General features: G+C 54.6%; 1 protein-coding gene across 1 annotated transcript; it reads right to left on the reverse strand.

Moving 5' to 3' along the window:
* Positions 1 to 707: 707 nt before the first annotated feature.
* Atp6v1b1 (ATPase H+ transporting V1 subunit B1) lies at positions 708 to 15,509 on the reverse strand. Its single transcript, XM_021641679.2, has 14 exons — positions 15,292 to 15,509; positions 9,037 to 9,092; positions 7,190 to 7,288; positions 6,927 to 7,020; positions 6,361 to 6,438; positions 5,450 to 5,589; positions 4,687 to 4,788; positions 4,017 to 4,114; positions 3,161 to 3,284; positions 2,807 to 2,957; positions 2,590 to 2,672; positions 1,496 to 1,600; positions 1,211 to 1,340; positions 708 to 1,128 (listed from the first exon to the last, which is right to left on the reverse strand). Exons 1-14 carry the CDS (start codon positions 15,407 to 15,409, stop codon positions 965 to 967), a joined length of 1,542 nt encoding a protein of 513 aa, XP_021497354.1. The 5' UTR covers positions 15,410 to 15,509; the 3' UTR covers positions 708 to 964.
* Between the last annotated feature and the right edge of the window lie 2,340 nt (positions 15,510 to 17,849).

The raw sequence follows: 17,849 nt of genomic DNA on the forward strand, positions 1-17,849 counted from the left end.
GTGCGCGCACACACATGTGAGTGTCCGAAGATAACTTTGGGGAGCAGCTGTTCTCCCATCGTGTGGGTTGTGGGTACCAATCTCGGGTCGTCAGGGTAATGGGTTTGGTGGCAAGTGCTTTTGACGGCTTAGCCCTCTTATTTCTATTTTGCAGCGGTAGGAACACACCCCTAGATCTTGTGGGTGGTAGGCAAGCACTTTACGGCTCAGCTGTGGTCCCAGCCCTTTCATGGTTTACCTCCCTTTATTTTTTAGACAATGTAGCTCCGGCTGGCCTCAGTGCACTATGTAGTGGAGGATAACCTTGAATTTCTGGTCCTCCGGCCTCCACCTCCCAAGTATCCGGCTTACAGGTACATGCGTCCCAAGGGTGAGCGGCTGGGGCCCAAGGCTTTCTGAACGCCGCGCAAACGCCACCACTCAGCCAGGTCAGCTCAGCTCTCCTTTTAACTGGGAAGACTTCCCTAAGAGGAACTCCGGTTGTCAGCCTCTCTCTCTCTTTCTCCAGGGCCTCACTATATAGCCCTGGCTGACATTTAACTCACAGGGATCTGCCTGCCTTTGCCTCCCAAGTACTGGGATTAAAAGTGTGCTCCTCTTTGCTCAACTAGACTTTTCTTTTTAAATACTTTGACAAGCTGCACGGCATCATCTGCACCTTCAAAAATTAGCAAAAAGCTCCCAATCTTGTTTTCACTGGTGACAAGTTCATCTCAGCTACTGTTTTTATTTTCTCTTTCAGTTACATTTTGTAGGCGTGGCTTCTAAAATAAAAATATAGGACTGATGTGGAGTCCAATGGTAGAGTGCCTGCTTGATTTTCTGGACCCCCCCCCACCCTTGATTCCATTCTTAGAGTGCTCCTAATAACAGCCCACCCACCCACAGCAAAACACTCCTGTCAACATAAGGCAGAAGACAGGGGCTTAAATTTTAAGGGAGAGGGCGGCCGCTGGGGGCTGCCCTAGAGCGCCGTGTCGGACGCGGGGTCTTGCTGCGCCCCCTGGCGGGAGTAGAACTCGTCCTTCATGCTCTGCGGGATGCGCTTCAGCATCTCTTTGGGGAAGATGCGCAGCAGTTTCCAGCCCAGGTCCAGCGACTCAAACACGGTGCGGTTCTCATAGGGACCTGGGAACACGCAGGAGCGTGAGGGCCTCTTGTGCAGAAGGGGAGGGCCAGGCGCCCCCGCCGCGCCCCCGCCGCGCCCCACCTTGGGTGATGAAGTTCTTCTCGAACTTCTGTAGGAACTCCAGGTAGAGCAGGTCCTCCGAGGTGAGCGCCTCCTCCCCCACCACCGCTTTCATGGCCTGCACATCCTTCCCGATGGCGTAGCAGGCGTACTGCGGAGGGGGAGGGGAGAGGCGTGGGCACCCCTGCAAGGGGCGCTTCCCTTGCTGGAGCGGGCTTTGCCCTGACTGGAGCTTCTTGTCCAGCTGGGGCTCGGATCTGCAGCTTCTAAATAAGGGTGACTCGCATGCACTGACCCTCGCCTTACCAGCTGGTTGGAGACGTCTCCGTGGTCTTTTCTGGTCATGCCCTCGCCTATGGCTGACTTCATCAGCCGGGACAGGGAGGGGAGCACGTTGATGGGAGGATACACCTAGGGAGCACGAGAGCGGTGGGTCTCCTTCCGTGTACCTGCTTCGTCACACCCTCCTCAGGAGACCCCTACTCGTCCTACAGAAAAGCGAGGGCCACGCACTGCCCCCTTTAGGCCCCGGTTACAGGGTGGGAGAGAGTGAGGGCTGTCCACATAGGTATGTCCCTGCAGGAAGGAGGCTGGAGCCAGGGCCACTGAGATGAGATAAGTCAATGAAACACTTCCCTTTCCAAATCATTTGATTATTTGTACAAACAAATGGAAGCTAAATAGCACCTGTGTGTGTGTGTGTGAATGTGTGTATGCATGTGTGATGAGTGTGTATGTGTGCATGCATTTGTGTGTGTGTGTGTATGTGTGCATGCATTTGTGTGTGTGTGTGTGTGTGTGTGTGTATGTGTGCATGCATTTGTGGGTGTGTGTGTGTGTGCGTGTGTGTGTGTGCATGTTTTGAGACAGGGTCTCTTATAGCCCAGGCTTTCTGGACTCAAACCTCCTTTCTAGCTAAAGATACCTTTGAACTTCTGATCTTCCTGTCTCCACCGTGCTAGCTCTGAGATTACAGGCTTGTGCTAGGATTTCAAGCTGTGTGGTTACCTGTTTTATGCAATGCTGGAGTTGGAACCCAGGGCTTCCTACATGCTAGACAGGCTCTGAAGCAACTGAGCTACATCCCCAGCCCTGTCACCCGTGTTTAGTGTCACCAAAGCAAATAGCTGCAACAGGAGGAGAAATGCTTTCTATTTAGTGCTTTCCATATCTTCATGTGCTAGTGTATCCCCCTCGCCAGTACACTGGTGTGATACATAAACTTGGAGTTAGGATCGTTTTCTCAAGGTTCTGTGCTCAAGTGGCTAGCTGCAAAGCACAGGTTCCCCCCAACCCCCTCCCCCCGTGCCCAGCTCCTGCTGGGGTGACCTCTTGCACAGGAGCGATGCATAACTCTTGTGTCTTCAGTGGCAAGGGGGCAGATGTGGAGGGATCAGTACCTGCCGGTTGTGTAGCTGTCTGTCCACATAAATCTGTCCCTCTGTGATGAAGCCAGTCAGGTCTGGGATAGGATGCGTGATATCTGCAAGCGAATGGCCTGTTCTTGGTATGTGGGGCCGGGTTCTCACCTACTGCTTTCATCATGGGAGAGATGGGGTGGCTGGCTCTGGAGGGCAGGGAGGGCGGGCTCTGGAGGGCAGGGGGTGTGGAGACTACCGTCATTGGGCATGGTGAGAATGGGGATCTGCGTGATGGAACCACCCCGGCCCTCCACGCGGCCGGCTCGCTCATAGATGGTGGCCAGGTCTGTGTACATATATCCAGGGAAGCCCCGGCGCCCTGGCACTTCCTCTCGGGCAGCTGAGACCTGCAGTGTTCACAACAGTGGGTTTGTCAGGCAGGAAGGTTAGGAAGATGGACTGGGGAGGGGGAGCTAGAATGGCTGGCCTGTGACTGAGCCCTGAGGCTCCTGAGAAGAGTAGGCCCAGATGAGTGAATTCTTTTGTTTATCAGGGCGGGTGTGAGAGCAAGAGGGGGGGGTTTGAATGTGACACCTGCCAACCAGCATACCTCCCGCAAAGCCTCCGCATAGGAGCTCATGTCAGTCAGTATGACCAGTACGTGCTTCTCACACTGGTAGGCAAGGAACTCGGCTGTGGTCAGGGCCAGCCGTGGGGTGATGATCCGCTCAATCCTGGAAGCCAAGCAGGGCAGTGTTGAGGGACCCTAGAGGCCCGGGCCCCGTGAGCCCCCAGAACGGAGTGTAAGATCAGCTGTGAAGATGGTATGTGCATGGTGGCCGGGGGATGGGTAAGATGAGCCAGCCGATGGCTCCTGGTCAAGACAATGGTTCTCAAGAGTGGTCACTTTCTGGCAATACTGATGTTCCCCTGTCCACTGTCAAGGTGAGCCACAAATGTTCCTTTCCTGCTTGAAGTCCTCCTGAGCATGCTTTCTTTAGCTTGGCCACTTTCAGTTCTGGGCCTCTGGGCCTGTGGATCTTCCCTTAGCAATGCCATCTCAGCCTCTAGGGTTCTATTACTTAGTTTGGGGTACCCTTAATACCCAGGATAGTTTATTAGATTTTTAATTTCATACATATGAACCCCAGATTTAAAATCCCATCTTCAAAATCTTCAAAATTGAGCACTTTCTAAATAAATGCCACAGATAATGGTCTCTCCAGTGAAGACCTTATGGAGGTATTAAGACAGCCACTGTGGCACAGGTATGAGGAAAACAAAGGGCGGGTAGGGTTCTTGTCTGGCTCCTTGTATGCACCAGGCCTCAGTTTTACTATCTGTACAGCCAAGAGTTATTCCTGCAGCTCTGGCCCATGGCTGTAGTTCTGGGATGTCCTGACCCCCACATCTTGGGTCTAAGGAAGAAGCAGGAACCAAGGGCAGTCCAAGCATAGAAGACTCACGTAGGGTCATTGGCCAAGTTTAGGAAGAGGCAGACATTTCCCATGCTTCCATTCTGCTCGAAGTCCGACTTGAAGAACCGGGCTGTCTCCATGTTCACCTAGACACAGCCAGGAGATCGACAGACAGGCCATGTGGCCCAGGGCCGGGCTTAGTCATGCCCAGAGTTTTGCAATGAATCTTGGGGATTGAGCAGCTTAACAGTCACTGGGTACAGGTGAAGAGTCAGAGAAGTGGCCCTAGGGCCTAACAAGGACTCATTAAGTACCCCCCCCCCAATAAACCAGTCCCTTTTTGCCTCTAGCTTCTTCTATGCCTCCCTTGGCCAGCTACTTCCCTAGCCAGCTCCACGGCCTCTGAGGGCCCTTGATAGCCCCTCCCAGAAGCTTTCTTGTCTCTATAGGTCCTCTGTGCTCCTTCTCTAGGCCAAATATGGGCCATCTTATAGTTGACATAGCCCTTGCGGTAACCTCAGAGGTTACCCTACCCTGGTCATCGAATCCACCCCTGCCCCTTTGTTCATGCTGTGCTCTCTGCCACCAGACAGGCCTGAACTTCAGGAGCTTCTGATCATGCAAGACTGGTGTCCCCATTAGAACAGGTTGTGCTGGAGCCAAGGCGGGAAAGGCTGCCTCCCACAGCTTCCAGCAACTTGCCTCTGTCTTCCCTTACCCCCATGGCTGCAAAGACGATGGCAAAGTTGTCCTCATGGTAATCCAGCACAGCCTTGGATTTCTTCACCAGCCCGGCTTGGCGACAGATCTGGGCAGCAATCTGAGACAGGGTGGGTCAGGAGAGAGGCTGTCAGGATCAGAGCCTTGGGTCTGGCCTGCATCACTGAGGAGGATGGACAGTTAGAAACTGGATGGGGAGAGCCCAAGCCCCGAAGAATGAGGGGCTTCCCTGGTTCCCACAGCCCTTCCCAGGGTTAGGCATGCTCTGTTCTTTTGGCTACTAAGGAGCTGAAGGCACCTGTCATAAGGAGCAGGGCAGAGTCCCAAAGAACCAAAGGTGTGAGTTTGGGCAGTTTAGTCTAGGAGAGCCGAGCCTTTCAGAGCCTGCGCCTCCCAGCCTGCTGGAGCTCTGAGAGGACCACGTGGTTCTTGTCTAGAGGTGGTGCAGGCGAACACTAGCACAAGGGTTGCCTAGGACAGGCTGCAAGCTCAGCAGAGCAGGGCTTCTCCACTGGGGTCTACTGGGGCTCTCTGAAGCCAGTAAACTCCCCATTCGCCAGGGAAAGCGTGCAGCTCTTCTGAGGCAGTGTGTGACTGTGTGTGTTGGGGTGTCTTTATGTAGCCCTGACCCTGAGTGCCGGGAAACACCAGCCAGGGTGGTCGCTGGTCTTCCTACTCTTTGCTTGGCACAGAAATGCTCAGTGCTGGCCCGGAAGCTCAGGGCTCGGCTTGTCCCTGGTCCTTGGTTATACTCCCCTTACCTCATTGTGGGGAAGTCCAGCCGCAGAGAAGATGGGGATCTTCTGGCCACGGGCGATGCTGTTCATGACATCGATGGGGGAGATTCCTGTCTGGATCATCTCCTCAGGGTAGATTCGGTCATGGGGATTAATGGGCTGACCTGGGAGGGGTGATCGTGGAACCAGGTTCAGGCTCCAGCCCTGCCCTGCACCACTTAGCCCCAGGCTCTCTTTCTGCCAAGCAGCCTGTCCAATAGCAGCTTCTGCAACTATGGAACTGTGTTCTGTGTGTGCAGCATCACCCAGGTGCCCGTGGGTGACACTCTTGTGCGTATGAAATGCAAGTTAAAAATGAAATTTCTTTCCATTTGAATGGGTTCAAGTTTAAGCAGCATGCTATCTGAGAGAGCATTGCCCTAGCACCTTAGAATCAGGTGGCCCTTAGCTAAACAGCCCTTTTCAACACTTAGGCATTGGAGTGGTAAGCAGAGGACCAAAGGGTGACTCAAAGACTATGTGTGAACAGATGTGTGCTTTGCCACTAGCTTGCCGTGTGCCCTTGGTCACACGAGGGGCTCCACAGGCCTCCATTACTGCCTCAGAAAACTGCTAGGCTGAAGTTGGGGGACTCGGGAGGGTCTCCTCAGGAATAGCTAGAGTCCTGGGATGGGACTCCCCCTCCCCAGCTCCCAGGAGAGAGCGTGAGGAATGGAGGGCCACAGAGGATGGTTGGAGGTGCAGTGCTATGATAGCTTTGGGGTTCTCTGGTAGATCTGGGGACAGGGTGGTGCTTTGCTTATCTGCCCATTCATCTGAGCAGCCACGGGGCCTGGGTCTGTACAGGCTTCCTAAGGTAGGTGGCAGAAAGGATGGCTTGGATGGGGCAGTTGCTGGGGCTGTGTCCTCAAAGCCAGCACAGCCTCCACTCTCACCGTTGATGTCCAGAAACTCCTCTGCCATGACAGCAGGCCCTTTGTCAATGGGTTTGCCAGAGCCATTGAAAATCCGACCTGGGAGGGACAAGGGGTTCAGGAAGGTGGCAGGGCTCCCGGCATCTGCATGGCTACCAGCTCCACGTGCTCCTCCAGAATCCCATCGCCCTGTATCCGCCTCCTCAGCCCCCAGCTGCGGACTTCCATGGCTGTCCCTGGGAGGGGCAGCACTTCTTCCTTCCCTCTTCTGGGAATTTTCACAGACAAGGCATTTTAGGGTCACCCAGTCCACTGGCCTGGGCCCAGGTCGATCATTAGTCAGAAGGTCAGTCAGAGGGAAGGAAGGCTTAGCCATCCCTCTCAGCCCTGCTAGGTGGCTTCCAGCTCTCCCTGTGGACTTAGCCTCACCCCTTCCCTGTTGAGCACCTTCTGTATGTTGGGCCCTGCACTCGGGATGGGAGCTAGAGAGAGAGAAAGGCTAAGCTCAGCCTCATAGGCACATGGGAAACAGGAGCGTGCAGGCTGTGAAGGGCTCTGAAGTGCCCTCCCTGCCACTCCACTCTCACCCAGCATGTCCTCTGACACAGGAGTCCGCATGATGTCCCCTGTGAATTCACATGTGGTTTTCTGGGAGTCAATCCCTGAGGTCCCTTCAAACACCTGTGAGGTAGGGTCGTTGCTTAGGGGACTGCCTGGGAAGAGTGGGGCTCCCCACAGTAGGCACCCGATGTGCAGCTCTCAGCAGGGTATTGCAGGGAAGTGGGCCCTTCTTCCCTCCAAGGCTAGTGAGAGAGCACGGGAACTGAGTTCACCCTTCTCGCACACTCACCTGAACAATGGCTTTGGTCCCAGCCACTTCAAGCACTTGGCCACTCCTCTGAGTCCCATCAGGGAGCGTAAAGTTGACGATTTCAGCATACTGGGCAAACTGTTAGGGAGAAGAGCCCCCTCAGTGCGAAGCCCCTGTCACCTCCCCATTTCTCCTTCCTGGTCTTAAGCTACAGTCTGTCTACTTGTGCCCTGACATAGGGAAGGGGACTTTGTTTGGGAGGGGGCACTCGGGAGTGAGCTGGGACTTTAATCAGAAGCGCGTGTTAGAGCCAAAGCTCCCTCAGTGCAAGTTTGTGGCAGGCTTCTAATTACCTACACGATTACTGAGCCTGTAAGTCATTAACTCATGAGCCTTAAGACAAGGCCACTAAGAATAAGCCCTGTCCCACCAGGCTGCGGTGCTCAGAGCGGAAGCCACAAGGAAAGCTGTGAGCAGAGCGTCAGGTGGGGTGGCGTGGGCACAGTAGCACAAAGTGGCCACTGTGGCCACCCAGGTCTCCTGAGTACCAAGGAGGAGCATACTTGTCACCAGAAGAAAGAGTCCCTGTTTTCCAGGTGTCAGCATGAACCAGTGACATCCGTTCATAGCCAGGGGGCTGATGTCTGTGCAGTGCTCAGGAATCTAAACACAAGGCTCGTATGACAAGAGCCTTTGGTTAGAGCGATCGGATGGGTTTCTCTAACGCTGCCGAATGCCAGTGTCTGACGTTCATGGCCATTCTCCGTAGTCAATGAGAAAATGAAAACCAAGGCCACTGAGATGCCGCTGCGCACCTGCAGGGCGCAGCAGCAATAACATCAATAATAACAAGAAAGAGGACACACACTACTGAGGAAACGGGGAAAGCGGAACACCACCGCGGGATCACCATCCAACAGGGGAATAGCGACCTGCAGATGAGCATAGACCTGGGTCTCACGGGGCTGGAGACGAAGGGACGGTTAACAGGCTTTCCTCTGCTTCTCTGGACACAAGGAGCATTACTATTTTTTGCTATTAAAATGTGATAACATTTGGTGATATGTGATAGTGCCGGAAGTTATCCTCCTCGTGGCTGCTGTTCTGTTCCCCGATGGCCACGAACCAGTGACCTTACCGGTCAGGGGAGAGTGGTGGATAGTCTAGACCCAGGGCTCCCTGCCCAGACTTTCAGCGTTGACGGTCACTGAGGGCGGTGTTGTTGGTCCTGGTGAAAAGTCAGGAAGGTTCCCTCTCTTGTCAGTAGGTCCTTCCCAGCGCTAATTGCCCAGCCGGTTGGGATCTCAACCACAAGTGGGCGCTCAAGAGCGGAGAGACAGGGAAAGCAGTCCCACTCTCCTCCTGGCCCCTTCCCTTTGAGCTCTTATCTGAAACCGCCACTGTCCTCAGTGTTTGTCCCGCTCACTGGAGAGGACAAACTGTCAGCCTGAAGAGAAAAATTTCAACAGAGAATACCGGCTTCGGCCTCAAAGAAACCAGGCAATAAACCGGCTCAACAAAATCAGGCAGGGAGCTGAATGCAGCTCAGGATACAGTGCTTGCCTGGCATGCATAAGGCCCAGGGTTGATCGCTAGCCCGTGAGGGAGGCAGAGGGGAGGAAGAGCGAGACCAAGTGGTGAAGATGGGCCAGTCTGGTAGCTTCCTAGGCCCAGCACTCACCCCAGCCCCCACCTCTGCAGCCCTGGGCCCAGCGCACTTGGAGCCTTTACAGCCTCCCACAGACAAGGTGTGAAGAAGAAACCTTGTAGGCGACTTGAGGAGGAACAGAGTTAAAAAGAGTAAGACAAGACCCCCGCCTGGATGACCGCTTAGAAGATACCCTGGGTATGGCACAGTGACCAGGAGAGAGACTTCAGAGGCTTACCTTGACCTGGTCCAGCACCACCAGCGGTCCATTGACGCTACACACAGTCCTGTAGGCTGGGGGAGGGGAGGAGTGTGTGAGGGTCTCACCCCCAAGATCCACTGGGCTCTACCTCTGGGAGAAAGGCATGCATGAGAGAGAGAGAGAGAGAGAGAGAGAGAGAGAGAGAGAGAGAGAGAGAAGCATCCTCTGTCCCCTGCCCTTTGTGAACCCCCCTCCTCCGCAGCCTGGGCCATCAGGGTCATTAGCTGTGACAGCACCAGCCACCATTGCTGTAAGGGTCAAGCCCCTGCCACAGACCCCCCACTGTCTCAACACCTGCAGGATGTTGGAGGAGGGCATAGGGGCAGAGGCCTCCTCAGGGCCCTGCCCCAGCCTGCTGAGCTCCCCACCCCCAGTGTGTCCCCTCTGGCCTCAACCCCCACCTCACCTACTCCCTCTTCCCAAAGCCACTTCAATTTCCCAAAAGGTCTGGGCCACAGCTGTGGCCTCCTGGGCCCATCCGCAAGCCCCCATTGCCCTCCCTTCACCCTGCACTGATGAGCTCTGTGGGATAAGGGGTGCTGCAGCCTCTGCTTCCTCCACCAAGCCCAGGCCAGGTTCCACCAGCTCACTGGGCATGCTGTGGGGGAGGGAAGAGTGTTACCAGGAAGAAGAGTAAACACACACAGAGACACAGAAACACACACACACACACACACACACACACACATACACACACACACACACGGGAGAGAGCTCAGTTCCCAGGGTAAAATCCATGGACTGTCAGCTATGAAGCCTACCTTTGGTCCTCCTGAGGCTATTTCAGGGGCTCTGAGGAGGCATGGTCTCTTGTCTGTGGTAATGGAGTACCGTAACTAGTCTCTCTCAGGGATTCTGGGGTGTACCAGTAACACGGTGAAGACATGTAATTTGGCCAGACCAGATGAATGGGTGCTGGGAAGGAACTGGGTCACTCACAGACCACAGGGTTCAGAGGCAGCGGGCACAATGGCCTGGGACTGAGAAAAGCCTGGCTTGGAGTTACTGGCATGCTTGTGGCATATCTGGGAAGGGCCACACTGGCTCGAGGCATGCCTGGCTCCAGAAGAAGCCAGTGTCCCAGTCATTAAGCTGGGACACTGAAAGAGCTAATATGCAAGGCCATTCTTCTGGTGGAAGGCAAGGCCAGTCTTTGCAAGGCCCTTCCCAGTGTGAGGACTGTCTGCAAAACCCAAGGCCGAGCCCAGGGTGGCCAGAGTAGGACTTCCGGTTCCTACCAGAGCTACCTACTACCCCTGGACCAGCTTCCTGCCTTCTTCCCTCTGCCCCCGGAGGAGGTCCACCTTTTTCAGAGGCAGGATCCAGGAGAAGCCCCCCTAGGGGTGAAGAGCCAGCTCCCTACCCTGCGTTTGTCCATCAGGCCTGCCCTATTACCCATCTTCAATGGCTCCCCCTCAGCCTCCTCCTGCCCCTGAACCCATTCTCACATGAGGGCTACTGTCTACATCAACAGGCACATTCCTCTGGAGGCTCCTTTTCCTTCTCCTCTTCTTCCACCTCTGGGACCCTTGGAAGAAATGATGTCCTCCACTGAAGGGCTTCTTACATATCAGCCCAGGCCCAGCTCCGTCCCTTTCACCCCTAGGTTCTTTCATTCCCTAGGAATCTTTCCTCTCTTTCTCCTCCCTTCCTTTTTTTTTAAGCCCTTCTGTTCCAGTTGTTGGATGCCATTCGGCTGCCACTAGGCCAGGCAAATATGTGACAACTCAAATGGAGAGCCTGCTACCCGAAGGGAGGGACAGAAGGAGCATGGCATTACTGAAACGGCGAGAAGCCACAGGCCTGTTAAGATGAGAAAGATGGGATGGCCGTGTGAGATGAAGAGCAGGATGGATGGGCCACATGGAGGCCAAGAGGGACAAGTGAGGTACAAAGCCAGCAGGAAAAGAGATGAAGGGTCAGTGAGTGAGGCGGACCTGGGACCAGACTCAGGGAACAAGCATGCTCAAGTCAGGGGTGCCCTCTAGTTAAGGGGAGACATTCAGCAAGCCCCAGGGAGTTGTGGGGAGTGCCCATGGCAGAGTTGAAAGAACCCCTGCTTGCTAGCCGCTCAGGGCCTTGAGGTGAGCCATGAGCAATCCTCTAGGCTGGCTTCCAGTGTGGAGAGAGCTGCCAGGCATGGGCGCTGCTATGCTCAGCACAGAGCAGATCTTCAATCTGCAGGGCTAGCCAAGTTCTAGGAGGCACTGACTGCTTCCATCAGCTCACTATTCCCACAGGCCCCACATCAGAGCCAACAGGTCCCTCCACCTTAGCCCCAAACCAAATGCGAGCCCTGATGCCCAGCACCAGGGGCCACACTGCCAGCTCCAGGCTGCTGAGGACCACAGAGGGAAAAATGAGAAAGAATATGTATAGCATTGGGGGTGGGCAGGAGGGAAGGAGAGTGTGACGGACACACGGATGGAATTTTTCACACTCTGAGCCTGGCTTAGAGCTCAGCTGCTAGCTAGGCAGGGCCAGGACCAGCAGCCTCCCGGGTAGGGAAACGGACTGGCAGGTGTTCCCAAGCCCTAGGAGAGCTGGCATTTTGCTAGATCTACAGAGCTGAAGGAAGACAGCAGTGATCTTAGGGTCAAGAGACCGCAGGGTGTGCTGGTCAGAGTGAATAGCTTGTCTCCAGAGAGAAGAGAGCCACAAGCCCAAAGGAATCAGTTCCAGTTTCACAGCCTTGGGAGACAGGCCTTTCTGCTCTGTTTTGACAGCCTGCTCCTCAGCTTCAACACTTCACAGTCTGCCCCGTGAGATCTGCATTAACCCTGAGGTCTAGCAACATTACCTGCAGGGAGGGTAGCTGGAGATGGAGTTAGGGAGTCGAGGCTGGGTGATGTCTTCCAGCCTGATATGAAGGAGGAAGAGGAGGGAGAGATGATGCTGAGTGGCCCGCCTGACCCTCTGGGAGCCAGGAGATTTTAGCTTCCCTCAGTCCAGACCACGTGGTGACCCCTGTGAGGTCATCTGAGCACCCCAGCCTTCTCTCCAGGCTGTAGGATCTACCCCAGCTCTAGAGAGGGACCTGGAGGGCTGAGTGGCTGGACCGAGTGCAGTGGGGAGCCCACTGCAGAAAACCGCTCAGGTGCCATTTTCTAGTCAACACCGACGCAAGCCCTTCAGGCCTTGCCCTTGCCTACTTCCTACAGCGCCTCCTGAAAACCCGCAGAGCCATAGGCTAGCACCTTGAGGGACTGTAGACCCCAACATGAGCCTAGACCTTTTCTCAAAGCCATTTGGTTCTATTGGTTTCTGTGTGTGTGTGTGTGTGTGTGTGTGTGTGTGAGAGAGAGAGAGAGAGAGAGAGAGAGAGAGAGAGAGAGAGAAGGTTTCACTCTACAGGCTTCCTTCAAATTCACTCTTCTATCCTGGGCTGACCTAACACTCATGGCCATGGTCCTGCCACCTCCTCCTAAGTGTTGGGAGTTTAGGCATGCCAGAACAGCTAGCTTTGAGTTGTCCAGTTAGGACTCAGGCAAAGGGAAACTGGGAAACAGAGCTGCCCTTGGCTGGTGGCACCCTGACTGTGTCCTTTGCATGGAGAGCAAACTAAAGTGGAGAGATCGGCTGGCTGGGGCGCTCAGCGATTATGGCCACTGCCCACCCAGGGATGTCCCACTTGACCCTGAAGAAAGACACGGGATCATGAGCTCCAGGAGAGGGCTGGATCCACTGACCTCAGGGCAGTCCCTCAATGGGCTTTTCCCCGGCTCCGCAGACACTGCCCACCCCCTTCATTGTCTCTCACACTGGAGTTGCTTTGGGGGCTGCAGGGTGGGAGAGAGCTCCCTACCCCCACGCCTCACAGCCTTCCCCTGAAAGGCTCAGCAGGGCTCCAGGAGGCCCTAATTAGCGCAGGCCCAGCCACACCTGCAGTCTCCTGCCCCCCACTATTCCCCCACCCCAGCAGGCTGGAGGCCAGGATGGGGGCAAGCCCTGGGCAGCAGGTCCTGCTACTCCACCCCCATCCCAGCTGGGGAGGTCTGGGGAAGATGGATCTTAGAATCTGAACTTGCCTGTTAGGACCCTACTTAACTTCCTCCCCTCTGGCTTGAAAACCGTGGATGAATGACCTGACCTCACTCCATCCCTTTAACTTGTCCTTTCGCAGCACCTTTGCACAAGCTGTACCCCCCCCGCCCCCACTCCCCACCCCCACCCCTGGGGCCACACCATGCTCCACACCTGCCCATCAACCCCACAGAGCCACACCTCCTCCACAATAAGCAGAGGCCCCTGGGGGAGTAAGACCAGCTCCACTGCGCAAGGAGGCCCTGTTCCCCAAGGTAGATATTGCTAGCACTCATGTCCCAACTCTGCCCTGTCCCTACTGTCTGGCCAGCTCTGTCCTTCAGCCAGCATGAAGTCACTCCTCTAGCCGCAGCTGTGCCCTGTGATGGCCAGACCCACCGCTACACAAGGCCCCAAGAGGCCTGGGGCCCCTGACCACTGGGCTGGCCTATCTCCTAGGCTCCCTCTCTAGTTCTCCAGCTGAGCTAGTGACTGGAGTTTCAGAGTGGAGGGCCTGGCAGCAGGGGAGGAGGGCAGAGGGAGACAGCTGGGGAAATAGGCTGATCCAGGCTAGGAGGGTGTCCTAGAAGGCTAGCCCAGCCCCTAGGGATATCCTGTGAGGACTCTCAGCCTGTGGTAAGGTGAGGGTCCCACGGCAGAACCTGGAGGGCATAGCCTTTGCTCGTCACTTTGAGTGTGATCTTACTGTCTTGGGTCTGGGGAGGGGGAGTGGAGTAGGCTGGAGAGGGGGTGTCTGAACCTCCAGGGTGTTGACAATAAATAAGTTGCCGGCAGGAGGAAACTGGTGAGCGGCTGCTCTACGTTGAGCCCTCCCACCTGGAGAAAAAGTGGCAGGGCAAGGGCTGCACAAAGGTTGAGCCGGAGCTTTTACATCCCTGCAAAGCCACATTCCAGAGGGAAAGCTGAGCCCGGAGGTCCAGGCTCCTGCCCCACCCAAGCTGGCAGCTCTCCTTTCCCCACAGGTGGGAAGGCCTGCAGGGCAGGGTATCACATAGCCCAGACCCTGGGTACCCTTGTGACGCAGGCTTTTGTCTGGGGCGGGCTGGGGCTATCTCTGGACTCTGTATGTTCATGAAGCAGAGCCTTCAGACCTCTCTGAGAAACCTGGCCTGGCCTCCCTTCACCCCTTCTCCCTAGTTGGCCTACACCGTACCCATCTCAGCCTCCTCTACTCCTGGCACCCAGGGCTCTGCTCTCTGAAGGCTGAACTGCCCTGTCCTCGCTCCGAGCTCAGCTGCTCGGCATCTCATGTGCACCTCTTCCGTGGGCTGGGTGGCCCAGGAGCTGGCTCCTTGCCCTCACCCAGCCTCTCTTAGCCTCAGGCTCTGCTCAGCTGGGGCCACTCAGGCTAGTTTACTCCAGTGAACTGGGAGTACCAGGCCAGCGACAGTGACCTTGGTTTTCTGTCTCTGACACTGCATGATTCACCCCTACAGATCAGGCACAGAGCTGCCTGCTGACAAAGTGAGAAAGGCACAGCACGTGTGAGCAGGTACACGCTCTTACTCACAACAGTCGACAGGCGTTACACCATGAGTAACGTGTGTTCTTTGCCTGAACACACAGGTACGTTATACCCAAGCACAGCCACACCCACACCCACACATGCACACACACACCTCACCCGTGTGAACACAAGCTTGCTGTTATATATTTTGTATCCCTTCTGCAGTGGAGAATGTCTTCCGAGGACAGGCTTCTGTGTACGGTTTCCCTCCCCTAGGAGGTGATGCGGGCACCCATTGGCACAGCACAGTGGACACTGAATTCCACAACTACACATGTCACTGCAGGCCCTTTTGTTCACTCCTACATGCCCATGTGTGTCTCTTGGTCTCTCTCTGTCGCTCTCGCTCTCACTCTCTCACTTTCTCACTCTTGTTCTCTTGTTCTCTCTTGCTATCTCTCACTCTCACTTGGTCTCTCTTGCTCTCTCTCTCTCCCTGTCTCTCGCTCTCGCTCTCCCTGGGCCTTGGGCTTTGGGTAGGATCTGACATGAGATCAGTGCTCCGGGCTCTCCTGTGGGGCAGCCTGATGGGACCTCCGTATATCCACCTGTGGGTGTGATGTGTGTACAGGCTGTGCTAGAGCCCCCCCATCTCCCCAGGTCTTGTTCCTCTTTTTCTGAGGCAAAAAGCAGTGATCCCAGCAGCCCACTCTCCTCAGCAGCTGGACATGAATACTCACTGACACGGGGGTGGGTGATGTAGTTCCGGGTCACAGCCTGCACATGCTGTCGGGCTGGGACTGGGTCGCAGCTCTCGCCAGTGAATCCCGCAGGCCTGCTGTCCACTTTGGCGGCCATGGTGTGTGGAGGGCTGGTCAGTTCCTGAGAGGAAACTGGTGGCAACTCCAGGACTTCAGTTCTGGCTGGAGCTGGAGCAGACTGCTCCGGGTGTGCAGTGGCCACCCTCCCCTTCCTTCTGCCTCTGCTCCCCACCCCACCCCCGCCCAGTCAGGCTGACTGTAAACAGGGAAGCTGGCACACACTGGCTCCCAAGGTTTCTCATGCACAGGCCGCACAGGCCGCGTGAATCCTGTCGTGGCTGGCCCCCTTGGTGCTGAAAGCTTGCAGTGAAGGACAGAGGAAGGTGCACATTTTCTAACCTCTGTGCCCAGATCTCCCTCAGCATAGCTCCCATGAGTGTGGCTTCAGCTTTTCCTTCTCTCAACAAGTCCTTGTCCCCACCATATGGCTCCTCGGGCCCTATTTCTGGCAGGTGGTCTCACTGTCCTCCCAACCTGTACCCTTTATCCTGAACCATACCTGGGCACCCCTCCCTCTCCACTTCCATCATCTTATCATCTTTAGAGGCTCATCTCCTGGCCAGTTGCAGGCCACCCCCTGCAGGTAACGTGGATCAGGCTATGCTGTCTTCCCTGCTCACTCTCTCTGGTGCTGGTCCATTTCAGGTCTCTGCTCCCTCATTCATGCCTCCCGTTCTGTCAAAGAACTCTTCTGTTGGGGGCCTGTGTGTGGCTACCAAGGACTAGACTCCTGATCATGTTTCCGTAGTTTACATGGCCAAAGAAACGACATAAGTGTACGCCTATGGTCTCAGTGTTACTTTTCTGTGTGATATTATGCAAGATACTAAAAATGACATCATTGTGGGTAATTAGGTGATGGTTAACTTTGACTGCCAACTTGACTGGACTTAGAATAATCTAGAAAATTTAACCAGCACCATCTCCAAGGCCTGCCACCACCATGCTTTCCTTGCCCTACTGGATTGCAATCTCCAGTCATGAATCAAAATAAACTCGTTCTTCCTTAAGGTTCATCTACCAGCTACTTTGTCATAGCAATGAAGAAGTAGCTAATGCAGAAAATTGGTACCAGGAGTGTGGTTGTTACTATAAACCTGACCATGTGGTTCTTGGGCCTCTGCAACTGGTTTGTGCGAGGAGTGTGGAAGGGGTTTTAACTCTAGAATGGCATAAGAAGAGTTTATGATGGGCCACTTTGATGGAAAACCAGAATGCTGAGAGATATATGGACAGTTGAAGCCCAGCACATGAAGCCCAGCACATGAAGTCAGAGAAGGACAAGGACTTTATGAGGAAATAGGCTAGAAGCAATTCATTTTATGTTCTGGAAAAGAATCTGAATTTATTCTGCCCATGTCCTGAGAATTTGAGTGACTGGACTTAGAAGTAGTGGTCTAATCTGTTTGGCAGAGGAAATATCATGGCAGATGTGGTTGGTGGTTTGAATGAAAATGGCCCCCGTAGGCTAATATGTTTGAATAGTGCATTCTTGGTTGGTGGAACTGTTTGGGAAGGATTAGGAGGTGTGGCCTTGTTAGAGGAGGCATGGCACTGGGGGTGGGCTTTGAGGTTTCAAAAGATTTGCATCATTCCCAGTGTTCTCTGCTTTTTCCCATTTGTGGATCTGGGTGTGAGCTTCCTGCTGCTGCTCCAGCACCCCTACTGTCTGCTTGCTGCTGTGCACCCCACCATGATGGTCATGGACTCTAACTCTCTGTAACCATGAGCCCCAAATAAAATCTTCTATACATTGCCTTGGTTGTGGTGTCTTATCACTGCAATAGGGAAGTAATTAAAACAGCAGGCCAGCACTCAGGCGTAGCATGGTTCCTGCTCATTGATCCAGTGCTGGGCTGCAGTGGGAGACAGCAGCACATAGAGCAAAGCTATGAAGAGAGTGCGGGTTTTCAAAGAGAATGAGTTCAAAACTTAAATGCTTTAAGTTGAAACTTAAAAGCAGCTGCAACTGCTTGGGAGGTTAAAGCCATTAAAGAGAGACATGGCATTTTGTACTGGGACAACAGAAAATGGGCTCAGAAGGCAAGCCCACCCCTCAGACTCTCCAACTGGTGAAAATGCAAATTCCCTTGACAGGAGAGGGCCTGAGCTGAGGACCCATGAGAGTTCCCTAAGGACAGCTGCTGACAACGGAACGCTGCAACAGCAGCGTACAGCACCGGCTTTACAGGCACGCCAAGCGCAAGCGCTGTGGGGTCATAGAGGTCTGCACCAAGGGTCTAGAAAGTTGTTAAGGCCAGGACATGTATAGCAGGTTTGAGTCCTCTGCAAGGCAGCCCTGAGAAGCCATTGCAGGAAACTGTGAGGGTAAAGCTAACGTAATGGAGATGCAAAGGCCATTAACGCCTTCTGAAGAAAGCACAACATGGAGTTAGGCCAGGATAGATGCTTACATGTTCTGCAAGCAGCAGAAGGAAGGGACAGAGCTGCTCGAGCCCGATGGCACCTGGATAGCC

This window comes from Meriones unguiculatus, chromosome 5 (genome assembly GCF_030254825.1).
Source record: "Meriones unguiculatus strain TT.TT164.6M chromosome 5, Bangor_MerUng_6.1, whole genome shotgun sequence".
Classification (NCBI taxonomy): domain Eukaryota; kingdom Metazoa; phylum Chordata; class Mammalia; order Rodentia; family Muridae; genus Meriones; species Meriones unguiculatus.